General features: G+C 34.9%; 2 protein-coding genes and 1 non-coding gene across 3 annotated transcripts; 2 read left to right on the forward strand and 1 right to left on the reverse strand.

The window, feature by feature from the left end:
- Nucleotides 1-8,108: 8,108 nt before the first annotated feature.
- On the forward strand, nt 8,109-10,177 carry HCA2 (Dof-type zinc finger DNA-binding family protein). The gene is made up of 2 exons (XM_018116842.2): nt 8,109-8,383; nt 8,949-10,177. The coding sequence occupies exons 1-2, from the start codon at nt 8,333-8,335 to the stop codon at nt 9,816-9,818; spliced, it is 921 nt and encodes a 306-aa protein (XP_017972331.1). The 5' UTR covers nt 8,109-8,332; the 3' UTR covers nt 9,819-10,177.
- A 1,017-nt stretch (nt 10,178-11,194) lies between these two features.
- LOC18603916 (Ribosomal protein L12/ ATP-dependent Clp protease adaptor protein ClpS family protein) lies at nt 11,195-13,123 on the forward strand. The gene is made up of 2 exons (XM_007036171.3): nt 11,195-11,327; nt 12,253-13,123. The coding sequence occupies exon 2, from the start codon at nt 12,359-12,361 to the stop codon at nt 12,947-12,949; it is 591 nt and encodes a 196-aa protein (XP_007036233.3). The 5' UTR covers nt 11,195-11,327; nt 12,253-12,358; the 3' UTR covers nt 12,950-13,123.
- A 1,594-nt stretch (nt 13,124-14,717) lies between these two features.
- TRNAP-UGG (transfer RNA proline (anticodon UGG)) lies at nt 14,718-14,789 on the reverse strand. Its single transcript has one exon. It is a non-coding gene; the product is annotated as a tRNA-Pro (tRNA).
- Between the last annotated feature and the right edge of the window lie 121 nt (nt 14,790-14,910).

Here is a 14,910-nt window from a genome sequence, read left to right on the forward strand (position 1 = left end):
TTGGTGATCAATCAATTAAATAGACAATAAATTCAAACTTGAGTAAACATCAATATTTCCAATGAGACTAAGCAACCAACCAAAACAATATCCAAACTACATAATAGAGTCAACCATAATCTTAGATTAATGATTTTAGCTCAACATTTCAAAAAAGAGAGTACACAATATAGCAAACAAAAGCATTGTTTTATAAAATGAGATAGAGAGAGAAAGCTTCAAATCTAGAGAGAGAGAGAGAGGAAGATGTTCTATTGCAGCTTTACAAGCTCCAGCTTTTGATTCTTCTCTCTTTCCCGTTTTGCTTCTGCCTCTTCTTGCCCAAAGTGTCTCCCCGAATCTCCTCTTTTTCTGTGCAAAGATTCCTATTTATACTCCCCTCTTCATTCAGCCGTGACCTAGAATCTTGAGCCAAGTATATTCCTTTTTTTGACGTGTTCTCGTTGCAGCGAGCTAGAAGCTGACTTGGCATTGCAAAAAAAAAACCTTCATTTTCGTTGCAACGAGATTGGATTCTCGCTACAACGAAAATCCTGCTGCCTTAATGCTTTGTTTCTCGCTACAGAGAGAAACTCTTTGCCTGAACGTTCTTGGAGCTGCAACTTTGAGCTTTCTGCTTCCATGTTCTTCTCCTTCAAGCTGCCTAATGCAGAGTTGTTTTGGTCCTCACTTTCAGCCAACATTCCTTCAATCATCAAAAAGGTTAAATGATCAGAAGTTGCACTGAGGGGATTTTTGATAAAAAAAAATGAAGCTAAAATTGTCTAAATGACACTAGACACCCTAAAAGTTACTTCTACTAAAAAGCACGAAAATTTGCTAAGAACTACGTAGAAAACTAAAAGAATAAGATGAATTTATGCTCCAAAAAGTACCCTATAATAACTCTATTTAATAGAGTTATCAACCATCTGCATAATTGCAATTCAGAATGTCATTGATCACCGTATGTAATCATAAACTTTACATTTGATATGTCATTAAAATTTAACAAAACATAAGTGTCACAATTAATCAATTTATATATAAAAAAAAGAGTAATCGTAAGCTTCAATCAATTTGTAACGCAATGCCTAGTAAACTAGTCACACAGTGCCTAATAAACTAGTCACTCAATGTTTAACAAACTAGTCACACAATGCCATCAAATTAGTCCCGCAATCCCTACAACTCAGTCACGCAATCTTTACAACCTAGTATTACAATGTCTAAAAATCAATCATGCAACCCCTACAATCCAGTCATGCAATCCCTACAACCCAATATTACAATGCCTAAAAATCAGTCACGTATCCCCTAGAACCTAGTCATGCAATGCCTAAAAACTAGTCATGTAATGCCTACAACCCAGTCATGCAACTCCTAAATACCAGTCTCACAATGCCTAAATACTAATCTCGTAATGCCTACAAACCAGTAACACAATGCCTAAATACCAATCTCGCAATGCCTACAAACATTACCACCAATGCTTAAAAACCTTTATTTCTCCTATGCCTAGAAACCAGTGACTCAATGCTTAAAAACTAGTAACGCAATGCATAATAACTAATTGATTTACCTGCTCGCAGCAGTTACGTTTAAGTTGCCAAAGTCATACATATCTCTAATTTATAGACATATCTAATCAATTTTACTCACTCGACTTTGGGATTCTATCCTATGAATATAAACTAATAAACTCAACAACGAAAAACACATATCTTGATGTCATCTCTGCTCTTTGGGATGGTAAGAGAAAGCTAGATAGCCAAATAAATAGTAATTTTAGATTTTTTTTTTAAATGGTAGGATAGAGAAAACTGAGACCATTTACTTTATCTGAAATTGTTTATAGGGCATTGTTGTCAAGTTATGCTAAAAATTGATTAAAAATAGTAAAAATTATTATGAGGGCTATTTTTTAATTAGGCTTATGAGGAGAGTTATTTCTTATAATTTTCTTTTCATAATTTAGAACTACTCCTTATTTCAATATCTATGATCAAATCAATTATTAGATAAACAGTTTCAAGAATAAGATATCCTAACTTTCAAATCAAAATCCTATTCAAAGTTATTTCAGGATATCAATTTTATTATTTAAAATTTATCCATATCTATTTATAATTATCCAAAATGACATTAATGTGGATGTCAAATCTATCCATTTTCATCCCTACTATACTTATAATGAGCTTACTAAGTCAAAATATAAAATGGATCACAAATCTAGACTTTAAATGCTCAATATAGTGTTATAGACCAATGGTGGCCTGTAACATGTAGAGCAGAGAATTTACTATAAATTTTTATTTCTTTCTTGTTACATTTATTTATAAGATTCATAATTTATGATTTACTTAGGTATCCACACCCCAAATCGATTAGTGTATATAAATAGTTTAGAGGATTGGGTATCTTAACTCTCAAATCAAAATCTTATCCAAAATTATATAGAATATTATATTATCTAAAATCAATCCATCCATTTTTATCCCTATTTACAATGAGCTTTTTAAGTCAAAAGATATGATGGATCACGAATCTAGACTTTAAAAGCCCAATATGGTGCTAAACTCCAACTATAACCCATTACATGTAGATCAAAAGATTTAATACAAATTATTATAACGAAAACTAAATCTAACATTTTAATAGATTACATGTACTAAAAAAATTCCTTTTACATTGACTAGCATTAGCATAGCCAACATAAATTCGGGGAAATTTCCCCTATTGGCAATTCCATGCAGCCTTTTGCTGACCGGAAGTCGCAAGTCAGTTTCTCCATTTTCTTAAAACACCTGAGGCAAGCCCCAACATTCCAACCATATATCCACTTACCAGATCCCATTCACACGCTCGACTCCTTAAACTAAATGGATCAAGACAAATCATGGTGTTATTAATTCCTAATTTAAGTTTAATGATATCTTCATGTATATCGCTTTTGATTTATGCTCTAGTAAGAGTAATATTTCTTTTTTGATTAGACGGCGCCGTGCAAGGTCACACGTAATTGTGTTTCACATGTTTCATTAGAGAACAAAAATTTTAAAAGAGTACGGATGTTTGATTATAAAGTGGATTACTTAAGATTGTCTAATATAAACACGATTAATTAAAGAAAAGTTTGGCATGCTCATGGATAATACCATTGATCAATTTCCTTGTTGACTATTCAGATGCATGCATATACATATGCATGGTAATAGGAACAAAAACAAGTTAGTATCAAATTTGTAAACCCCAAGAAATATATTATATGATCAACCATTTTTAAAAAAAATCATTAATGCTTTAATTATGTGTTTATTGGATTAATTAGTTCAAATCAAATATGTAATCACGATTAAATCAATGTATATAATTTCACAAGGTAAATCAAAACTACGAATTATTTCCTTTTGATTATTGAATTTGAACTGTTGATATTTTTATTTATTCTTTCTATTTCAAATCAAATCAGCTTAATTGGGAAGAAACATATATATTCAATACATCACTTCCAGCTCAGCTTAATTTATTCAAAGACGTGAGTGGTGACGACAGATGGACTAGTAGTTATTATCACATGAAGTTAATTTTTAATTTGAATAAATTATTTTTATAATTTTTTAAATTAAATAAAAAATTATATCTTAATTTGAATTAAATAATAAGTTAAATTCTTAAAATAAAAATATATATTACAATTTTAAATCTAACATTTAATTTAAAATCAATTAACAATAAATAAAAAATCTTTATAATATTTAAGTTCTGGAGATACCATTAATTTAATTAATGTGAAAATTTCCTTTATCAATACCTCAATACTCTTTCTCCCCTATAAAATAACGGATTTATCACGAAAAATAAATCTTAAAAAATTCACAAAAAACCAATAAATGAGAGCAGGATGCTGTATTCAATTTTTAAATCAGACATCTAACTTAAAACTAATTAATAATAAAAGAAGAAATTCTTGTTATATATAAATTCTTAAAATATTTTTAATTTAATTAATGTGAAAATTTTTAAAAATATTCAAATAATAAGACATTAGTATATAATATATAGTAACTGTAGGAGGAGAATGATAACGAGAACAAAATAATTGTAGGGTGGAAGTCGTCTAAAGATCCAGTCCACCGACCCTTGAGATTCGGTTTAATAGAAATTCCTCAGGCAAGTAAGGTGGTTAGTCGCCTGGCATGGCGTGGCCTTTTTTCTTCCTTTTGTTTTGATTTAGTCCTGGCGCCGCAGTCACCGTTGGAGGTGTCGCGCATGCGCATTAGAGCTGCCCCAGCTCAGTGTCGCTATTGTTTAGAGCAGCCCAGCAATTTTGCCTCCGGATAAACCCCACTCGCCCTTCAAAATACAGTGCCACCCACGCTCCTACTGATTTGATTACCACTATGGTATTAACCAACAAGTTGAGAAAATTGTTTTGCTTTTGGTCTTAACCATATGTTTATCTTGCAGAATTCTTATAAGAAATGATCGAAATCAATTAATCTATGTCTGTTAGTTCTGTCAGCTATTTTTTTATTTAAATACAGTACTTTCAAGATATAATAATTTTTCTTATTGATTTAATTGTAAATCTTAAGTATTAAAAACCAATCGAAATAATAAATAGATCATTTATCGTAACCAATTATTATCCAAAAAAATAAGATAAAACTAATTAAATTTAATAAAATTTGATCTTATTTCAATTTCAATCGATTAATATTTACATCGAAAGATTTGTATATTTATTAAATTTATAATTAAATAATATTAAAATATTTAAAAAATTTACAAGCAAAACATGTGGTACACGCTCTTGGAGGCTAAAGTGGGAAGCATAGAAGATAAGCATATCCACCCATCTGGTCCCCAACATTGTCCACGTTAGAAAAAGGTTCCATGCAACTATGCTTAATCTTAGTCCATTAATTAACCCTATCTGTCACACCAAATCTTTCACATGCACGAGGCCATGGATCCTGCATCAGATCAGACAATCTTAGGTTATCTTCCTAGGACCCCTTAATCCTTCTTTTTCACTTTGGTTTTCACACTTGAACCCTGTACTGTACTCTTCTCGGCAACTTTAGCAAATGTTCCAAGCTGCGATTGCCTGATCAAAAGCAAACCGCGCCGTTCGATCGAGAGACAAATCACACTCATTGCAAAAACTTTTCTTTAGTTTATTTTTTTCCCATGCAATCATGGTTCCCGAAACCCTGTTTGATGGGGTGCATCATTGCCTTCCATGTGGCCTAGAAAAGCTTAGGATCAATGATAAGACTCCCCCTTGTCCCTTCCTCCTGAGCTAGGCCCAAGGATTGAAACCCAGATTGACTGCACGCTTAACGAGATTTCCATTGTTTGACCACAATCATCAATTCGTAATGAAGAGGACCACACCAGAATCTGATGATCATCATCGTCCAAAACTGGGTTTGGGTTCCTTTTCTCTCCCATGGAACTTTGCTGGATTCTTATATGGCTAAAGGCCCTCCCCCCTCCTGGTTTTTCAATTTAAAATTTGAAGGTTTCCTGTGTTTCATCTTTGAGCCTAGACAAAGATACGATCAACAATGTTTTTGTCTTTTCTGATAAGCGGTGTACGTGTAACAATGTTGCTTACTAATCCGATCAAAAGATTGTAAATTTCCAAAAGGAAAAGGATAGGAAAAAAAAATAAAGAGAGAAAGACCCAAGATTTTTTTATAAGAGAGTGATGAATTCATGGCTTTTCCTGAGCTTTAGGCTGCTGATCTACAAAAGGAAAAAAAAAAATAGGCTTGCTAAAGAACTGATTCAAGATTTGGGTATGGCGGCATCGTGAAGCTGAAGCTAGATTGTTTCTTTCACCTTTCTTTGTTGATATATAGTTACTTTGATAAAGAGGAATAATTTTGAAGCAAAGTTGCTGATTTGAAATTGAGCGATTTGAAACTAAGTTTACACTTAGTTTGACAGTGTGATTGGGTGGGTGGAAAATCTTGTAAGAAAATCGATTCTCATTTTCCTTTAAAGTTTGAATTACCAACTTTTAATTGAATTCAATATTTCAATATCAACTTATACTCTAGTTTAGTTTGGCATTGCGATTGGGTGCAAATGTCAACTTGAAACGAAAATTTTGAAATAGTTAATATTTCGTTTACACATTGAATTAAAATTTTTAAATTTAAATCTTAACGTGTGAAATATTGAAAAATCGACCATAACAATCATACATGCAAATTGTAAATTTGAAAAGTATTTGTGTTGAACATAAAATAGACAGATGAACACCAAAGCTGCTCTTATGGGTCTTCACTTCCAAAGGGCTTTTGACAATATGTTAAATTTTTTCTTCCAAAAAAAGCAATTAGCATGTTTGATCCAAGTCTAATGCTATGAATTCACATTGATTTTGTTCCAAGTCTAATGCTATGAATTCACATTGATTTTGTCACCATCTGGCAACAAAGATACCCCATATACACACAAAAATCTTACAGGTCCACTATCACCATTTTATGCACAGGATGACAACTGTTGGCCAGCATTCTCTAGTGGCTGAAAATGATTCCATCAAAGTCTTAGTATTACATCAAAAAGTAGCCCAAATCTTCATTCACATTACTCAAGAAAATAAGTTGCATTGCTTCCTCTTGTTCTTTTTTCTTTATTCATCTTTTTTTTTTTCATTTTGAGAAGTTTCAACACAGCCATGATGGATTGAGCTACTTAATGAATTAGCAAATGATTAGTTTCTGTGCCTTACAAAAACCTTGATTTCCCTTTTGGGGATAAGGCAGTGGAGGGGAGAAGAGAAAAAAGGGTCATTGAGCTATCATTTGGAGATGATTGTTTCCCTGAACCAAAGAAGACGAAAAGAATGGAGCCTAAAGGAAAATTAATGATGGGATTAATTTTACTGTGTGGACCATGCTGAAACTGATCATCCTCTTACCCTTTACCGTGAAGGAACTGTCAAGGGTATAAATGTACGGTGAAAACGTGGGCATGTAAGTGCACTTTATTCACCTGACAGTCTGTACTTTTGGGCCCTCCTCTCTTGGTTCAAGTGTGATCCTGAAGCTAGTTTCTGAAACTGGTTGTCCCAAGCATCTCGTTTTCTAGCAGTAGCTAGCCATCGAGTGTTTTGTTGAAATATGTCTGGTTTTTGAATCCAAGAAAACCCAAAGCCGCCTAGCTGGAGGAATTTTGATTTGAAAACTGGGTATCTTGATAAAAGTATTCATTCCCTCTGTCTATCTTTTTGTGGGTTTGGTTTATTTTTATTTTTATATCACAGACAGGGAAAGATAGGCTAGATTGCAAAGGAATGTAGTTGGTGACACTGAAAACAAGCAATTTCCCACATGTAAACAAATCCATGCATTCTGAAAAATGTGTGTTTAAGCAAATCCAAACCAGTGGATAAAGCCATGCACCTGGCCTGATGAGCCATTCATTAATACTTAGAGAGTCAACGAAGGATTCATTGAATCGAGTGATTCATTAATCTTGATGGTGAGAAGCCTTTGCTGATGCTATCTAGACTGTAACTCTCTCTTGGGATAAAATGGGTTAAAGCAAGCTATTTATCCAGGGAAATAAAGAACGTAAAGAGACAAGTGACCAGCATAGGAGGCCATGGAGGAGGGAGGCACGTGACGAGGTGGGGAGAGGAGAATCGATCCTTTGCTTGTAGGAGGAGGGCGAGTGGGGCCCTCACTCGTTTTCGGGCCCGCAAGTGGAGTGCACTTTCGGTATGCCCTCCCTCCCTTCTTTATCGAAAAACCCAACAAAAAATTGTTATTCTCTTTCCTTCACTGGGGTGAGTCACGTCAAACACGAGTCTGCGTTTTCATTGTGACGACTACGCCGATATTTCTGACGTAAATGTCTAACCAAACCCATATCTCGCGGCTCAGGTTGTCCCAACAGGACGACCAAGGTGACATCACAGCCCTTGATCAAGCTAACCTAGTGTTAGTCAAGATGGTGATAAGTGGGCCCTTTGTCCTCGGATTGGACAGCATCGTGGTGGCCCATCAAATATATTGTTTTTGGCTCACCGACGACTAGGAGGAAATGAATTGGACCGTAGCTACACAGTATCAGCTCTCTACTTATGTACTCTACTCCCTTCATGCCTTTTTCTTCCTTCTTATTCACAGCCAACTCCTTAGCTGACACAAACCATTTCAATCCCTGGATTTCTCTCTCTCACTTATTCTCCTCCTCATCCCTCTTCTTCTGTACCCTTGTGCCCCTCTCTCAAGTGTTAGTGAAGAGAGAAAGGCTGCTGAGCAGAGAGCAATTGTTTTCTTTTGAATATTTGGCATTCTGTCTTTGTTGGGTCGGTTTTGTTTCAATGGGTCTTACTTCTCTGCAAGTTTGCATGGATTCTTCTGACTGGCTTCAGGTATGCCTGTTACATGCCATTTCAAAGCTATAAGTCTTGTATATACATCTTTCTTTTCTTCATCATCGGCCAAGCTAGATGGTTGTCTTGGTGTACTTGGTTATGACCTTAGGGTGTCATAAACTCCAATGAATAATGAAACAATGTCAATTAGAAGGGATCTTCTCTGTGTTTGAACTTTGAAAGGGCATGAAAGAAAACGCACTGATTCCTCATTTGCTTTTGAAGTCTAAACTACACTGAATGCGTGGATTATGTTAGTACTACTAACATCTTGCTACCAGATATGTCAACTGTTTTTACTAGATTTGGAAGCTTAAACTGCGGAATTCCCTTCTCGGGTTTCGTTTAGCAATTATTGTTCTATATGTCAGTACAGTAGGATTTTTTTTATTGCATTCAGACAATGTAGTTGGATATGTGGAAAGGATAAAGGAATATTGAGTCATTTCATTATCTGCCGCCTGAAAAGGACAAAGAATGTCTAGTCCTAACATTGCTCATTACTGTTTTAAATTGACAATTCTGACACATTTTCCACTACTTCCTTGTTTTCCATGTTTAGGGCACGATTCACGAGGAGTCTGGAATGGATTCTTCATCCCCATCTGGTGATATGCTCGCATGTTCGAGGCCCTTGATAGAAAGGAGGCTGAGGCCCCCGCATGACCAAGCTCTCAAGTGCCCCAGGTGTGACTCCACGCACACCAAGTTTTGCTACTACAACAATTACAGCCTCTCCCAGCCCAGGTACTTTTGCAAGACTTGTAGGAGGTACTGGACCAAGGGAGGGACGCTAAGGAACATTCCTGTTGGTGGAGGCTGTAGAAAGAACAAGAAAGTTGCTTCTAAGAAATCAAATGATCAATCAGCAAACAGCAACAACCCTGGATCATCTTCTCATAATCCCACTGATCTTCACCTTTCATTTCCTGAAATGAACCTTTCTCACCTTAATAACATGCTTGGTACTCATGGTGCTAATAATAACTTCATGGAGAGCAAGTACAATTCTCTGCTTGAAAATCCAAGGCCGATTGATTTCATGGAGAGCAAGCTAGAAGCCATTGTTGGGAGCTCTAGGAACTATGATTTTATGGGGAATGGTGAGTTGGGTATGGTTGGGGGACTCGGCGATATGGGCCATGGGTTGGCACCAAATCTTCATGGCCTCTGCTCTCCATACGGGATGTCCCTTGATGGCAACGGTGGCACTTTCCTGGACACCTGCCAGAGGATAATGCTTCCTTATGATGCAAATGCAGATCAACATGCAGTCGATGTGAAGCCAAACACCAAACTCTTGTCCCTTGACTGGCAAGATCAAGGATGTTCTGACGCTGGGAAAGACACTTATGGATACTTGAACAACTTGGGATCATGGTCTGGAATGATGAATAACTATGGACCCTCCACGACAAATCCATTGGTCTGAAGCAATCTGTAATCAACTGCTTAGAAATCCTGGAGGCAGCACGTTGTTTAAAATGACTGTGGATCATCATCTGCATTAATTAGTCTAGATTGTCCAGCTCCAAGTAAATGTATCTGGTTTTTTTGTGAGGGTGGCCTTCGATTTTTATTGACTTAACAAGAAGGAAACAGTGTGCTTGTGAATGAGAAACTCTGAAGGCAGTTCCCAAAAATGGCCACCTTAGTGCATTAATGTTTGTTTTACTTTATTTTTTGCTTTCTTTCTGCTCAGGTGTCTTGAGTGAAAGAAATTCTAAGCTCTAGGATTTTGTTGTTATACCGATGAAGATATAGAGTGCTCTTTTCCAGTTCTTGCTGTCACTTTTTGTATCTTAATGTCTGCATTGTCTGATAATGGTTGAGGCCTGGGGAGTTCTCTGAAAATGAAAGGCATGAGGGGAAACTGGAAACCATGAAATTGGAAACCGCCCTGCCTGCTGTTTGCATGTGACCCTAGGTGGCTCCCTGCTCATTGCTAGGACTAGGAGCATGGCAACTAAGCCAAGTGCTCTCTCTCCTGTCCTTTGGAGGGAGACTCTTTTCCACAACCAAAAAAAAAAAAAAGAAAAAGAAAAGATGAATATGGGATTTTCATTTCTTAAATCCTGCTTTTGTCAAGAAAAAAGATAGCCATTTGCTGGAGAAATCGACCTAAGAAAAAGCTATATGCAAGTGTAACTCAATCTTTTCCATTTTCTTTCTTGTAACTAAAATTTACAATTAATAGACAAATAACCTACTAATTGAGAGGACAATGGGCAGTACTTAAACGGTTATTTCGTAGTATTTGGTCCATTTAAATCAAAACGGCTTCAATTAGTAATTTTAAAATATCTGTTATTCGAATATGATTTTATATAATGAATATTTTAACAAGTATTTTAATTTTCATATTATTTTTTAGGATATATATTATTTGTACTTGACAAATTATTTATTTTAATTTATAAATTAGCTAAATATAAAATTTATTTTGAATTAATTAATTTAATTTTGATTAATAAATTACATAAAAATGATTAAAATTTTACTTTTTTATTATTTAATTCGGGTTGGGTTAAGTTTTAGTTTTAACTAAATAAACAGATTCAGTTTTTAATAGAATTTTCATAAGATATTATTGATCGAGTTTAAATAAGGTATAAATATTAGATTTTATATGACTGTATGAGCCTAATAGTCCTTTAACAATGGGAATTTATGGACTTGGGTTTTAATAACAAACAACAAAACAAGCCTTATTAACAGGAAATGTTTGTTGTCGTTTTATTTTGAACCGGCAGCGTTTTGGGCCAAGCATTTCTTCTTTGCATAATTTCCATCGGCCCAAACAAAGTCCAAAGTCACAGGCCGAAATTTTGAAAGGAGCTCTGCCTGTTCTCGTCTCCTTTCCCTCACTTTGCTCCACCTTTCCATCTGCCTCTCGCCGCCGCGCCGATTCAAAGGCACAGTCCTTTTCATTTCCTCTCAAGTAAGTGAACTACTTCTTTTGTCTCGTTTCATATTGGGTTCTAGGATTTGTCTTTATTTTTCAAAACGGGGATTGATTCGGGAAGATATATGTTGTTTTTCTTCTTCTTTTGCTGGAATCATAGTGTTTTTCTAGTACATATCTGGTTTTGGGTTTGTCCCAAAAACACTTTTACTTTGATTGGTGGAAAGTAGAAATTCTTACGTTTCTTTTGAGTGATTTATCTCCTATGGATTTAATCGTAAGCCAAATCTCGTTCTCGTTTTCTCGTTGTCATTGAAAATTCCTTTCGATAATCTCAATCTTATTTAATGAAACTAAAAGCAACCCAGTTTTAGTAAGTTTGGTAAAATTTGATTGATCAGGATTCGTTGTTCAAACTCAAGCTTACCTTGAAAGGAGTAAGAGCTACTTGAACTTAAGAACTCCGTTTTGTTATTATCAGTAACTTAAAATTAAGTTAAAGCTTCTTGCATGTAATTTTGTTGTTGTTGTTTATGTGCTTTTTGGAGCTCAGTTAGGCTCGCGACTTGCTCGAGCCAAGTGTTCTAATGCTTGAGCTTGGCTTGCTTGATTATTGAGCTCGACTTGGTTGTGAACTAATTGAAGTTGAATATTTTGCGAGTTGAGCCCAAGTAATTTGTGAATAGGCTTGACTTATTTATTCCCTAAGCCATTGATAGAGCTCCAATATTGCTTAGTCTATAATTCCATCAACTAAACGTAACATGCTATGTAAATATATATAGTATGATTTCAGTGCATTGGAATGACTATATTTGTTGGGGAATGGGCATGATTAATTAGTCCTTGCCACGACTAACATCTGTTGTGTGGATAGCCAGATATTAGCATTGCGTTTTTAGATGTGAGCAGGGATTCTTTTCCTCTGCAAAAATAGTGTTAATTGTCCTTTCACATGCAGGTGAGATCTTATGAGGCGGTGTTGAACAGTTGGCAACTTCTAGTTACTTGGTTGAAGCAGATAAGTTCTTTCTGTCCATATTTTCCATGAGTCATTGTTTTATCTGATGCAAATCATGAAGCTATTTGGACTTGTAAAAGTGATTCATGTCCGTCCCTCTGTTCGTGAAGTAACTGGACCTTTGCAGTCTCGTACCTTCCAGCATGATTTTGTTCCAAGAGATCCCAATGCTAAGCCTAAAAGGTTCAAATATCCACAATTCTATGATCCATATGGCCCAAGACCTCTGCCCTCTGATAAGATTGTTCAACTGGCAGAGCGCATTGCTTCCCTACTACCTGAAGAACGCAGACAAATTGGTCCTACTCTGTCCGAGACGCTAAGGCACCCAAAATTGCAGCCGATTGAGACTGAAGGGATGGACTTGGGTTCACAAGGTGGAGGAGCTGCAGGAGCTACAAAGGTTGAGGAGAAGAAAGAGAAAACAGCATTTGATGTTAAGTTGGAGAAGTTTGATGCTGCTGCAAAAATCAAAGTTATTAAAGAAGTGAGAGCTTTTACTAATTTGGGTTTGAAAGAGGCCAAGGACCTTGTTGAAAAGGTACCTGTTTTGCTCAAACAAGGCATCACCAAGGAGGAAGCAAATGACATAATTGAGAAGATAAAGTCAGCTGGAGGAGTTGCTGTCATGGAGTGAGCTTTTTGTTATTTTTCTCACTGCTTTTTATTGTTCTGTTTTAATGAGTCAGTCATAATGGGGAAACGATGGAAACATGCTACCATATAAGTTTTGTTGTATGGGAAGGCTATTATTAATCAGATTCAGAGATCCAAAGCAATAATCAGGTTTGAAATTTTGATTTTGTTTCAATAGCCTCAGTTTTCAATGTGTAGACAGTTAGATACTGTTGAAATGTAATTTACAGAATTTCTTTCTGGGATGAAAATTTTGGAAGAAGAAGAGCAGGCAACATATATCTTCAGTCTTACTTAAGTGGCTATGTTGGATTTAATATGCTTTTCTTCATTTTCAGACATCAATTCATTTGCTCGTCTTAATGTCCATTGTGTTATTTCTATTTCTTTCTCCATCTTTTTCGATGCTGGTTGAGCAAACCTGTGAAAGTTATATTTGGAAAGTGTGAATCAACAATTAACACCCTTGATTGCCGTTGAACTGGTGTATGACAAACAATTGCATATCCCTGTGGGAAAATAGTTATGGCTAATGGCCATCCGCATATGGATCCGTCTAGATTTGGTAATTCGTGTTAACTTGTCGTAAATGTTTCAGGTATGATTAGACAAGAAATATGTTAAGGTTAAATACGAATACGATACGTTTAATATTCGTGTCTTAAATTTAAAACACGTACACGTATACATTTAATACACGTGTAACACGACACGACACGATTAACACGTTTATTAAACGTGTCAATAAACGACACGACATGATTAATGATACGTTTAACACTATTAATACGATTAAATAAAAATATTTACAATTAAATATAATTTTATTATTTAAATTTAAAATCTATAATTATAATAAAACAAAAATAATAATAACATCAAATAATCACCAAAAGTTAAAATTTAGGGTTGAGCATGTATAATTACATTATACCTTTTATAAAATAAAAAAATTTATTAAAATAATTATTTAAAATTATTTATATAAAGTTAAAATAATACGTTTATTAAACGTGTCAATAGACGACACGACATGATTAATAATACGTTTAACACTATTAATACGATTAAATAAAAATATTTACAATTAAATATAATTTTATTATTTAAATTTAAAATTTATAATTATAATAAAACAAAAATAATAATAACATCAAATAATCACCAAAAGTTAAAATTTAGGGTTGAGCATGTATAATTACATTATACCTTTTATAAAATAAAAAAAATTTATTAAAATAATTATTTAAAATTATTTATATAAAGTTAAAATAGTTTTTAACTATTAAGTTTTAATAGGTTAGTAAATGTATCACGTATACACGTTTAAACACGATAATATAATTAAACACGATAACACAATTAAGTAAACGTATTTAAACGTATTTGTCATGTTTTCGTGTCTTAACGTGTCAAACACGATTAGATACGAAACACGTTAATACTAAATTCAAAACTTGTTTAACCCGTATCTTATCGTGTCGTGTTTAAAATTACCAAATCTAAATCCACCCTTGAGATTCTCAAGTTGAATGCGGAGAGTTTGCTCATTCTCTACAAAACCATACTAACTTATTGGAAAGCCTCAGTTCCTAGTGTTATACTTCTACTAGCAAACCAGTTCTATTTCAGGCTTCTGAGGATTCCCGCTCTGCCGTTCCTGCAGTGATCAAATGGTAAATGCAGTGGCCTATTTCCAATCACTTCTGCCCGTCACATAGGTGGCCATAGGACCAGAATTTTTAAAAGAAAATTTGCCAAAACATACAGGGGCGTTCCGAGAATCGAACTCGGGACCTCTCGCACCCAAAGCGAGAATCATACCACTAGACCAAACGCCCTCAGATGCTTGTGGGCACAATGCACATAGCTAGTCGTATAAACTGTCCTTGAACACGATTTTCACCGACGCTGCTACCACCCTTGAACAGGATTTTTGGTAAAACTGTTACCATCCTTCTG

Source organism: Theobroma cacao, chromosome 3 (assembly GCF_053813885.1).
Source record: "Theobroma cacao isolate CCN51 chromosome 3, ASM5381388v1, whole genome shotgun sequence".
NCBI classification, from domain to species: Eukaryota; Viridiplantae; Streptophyta; class Magnoliopsida; order Malvales; family Malvaceae; genus Theobroma; species Theobroma cacao.

What these genes read in the sequence shown, in the direction of transcription:
- HCA2 (XM_018116842.2), top strand. Translation starts at nt 8,333, where the DNA reads ATGGGTCTTACTTCTCTGCAAGTTTGCATGGATTCTTCTGACTGGCTT. An exon ending in ATTCTTCTGACTGGCTTCAG is followed by an intron (nt 8,384 to 8,948) that starts GTATGCCTGTTA and finishes TTCCATGTTTAG; the next exon opens with GGCACGATTCACGAGGAGTC.
- LOC18603916 (XM_007036171.3), top strand. Translation starts at nt 12,359, where the DNA reads ATGCAAATCATGAAGCTATTTGGACTTGTAAAAGTGATTCATGTCCGT.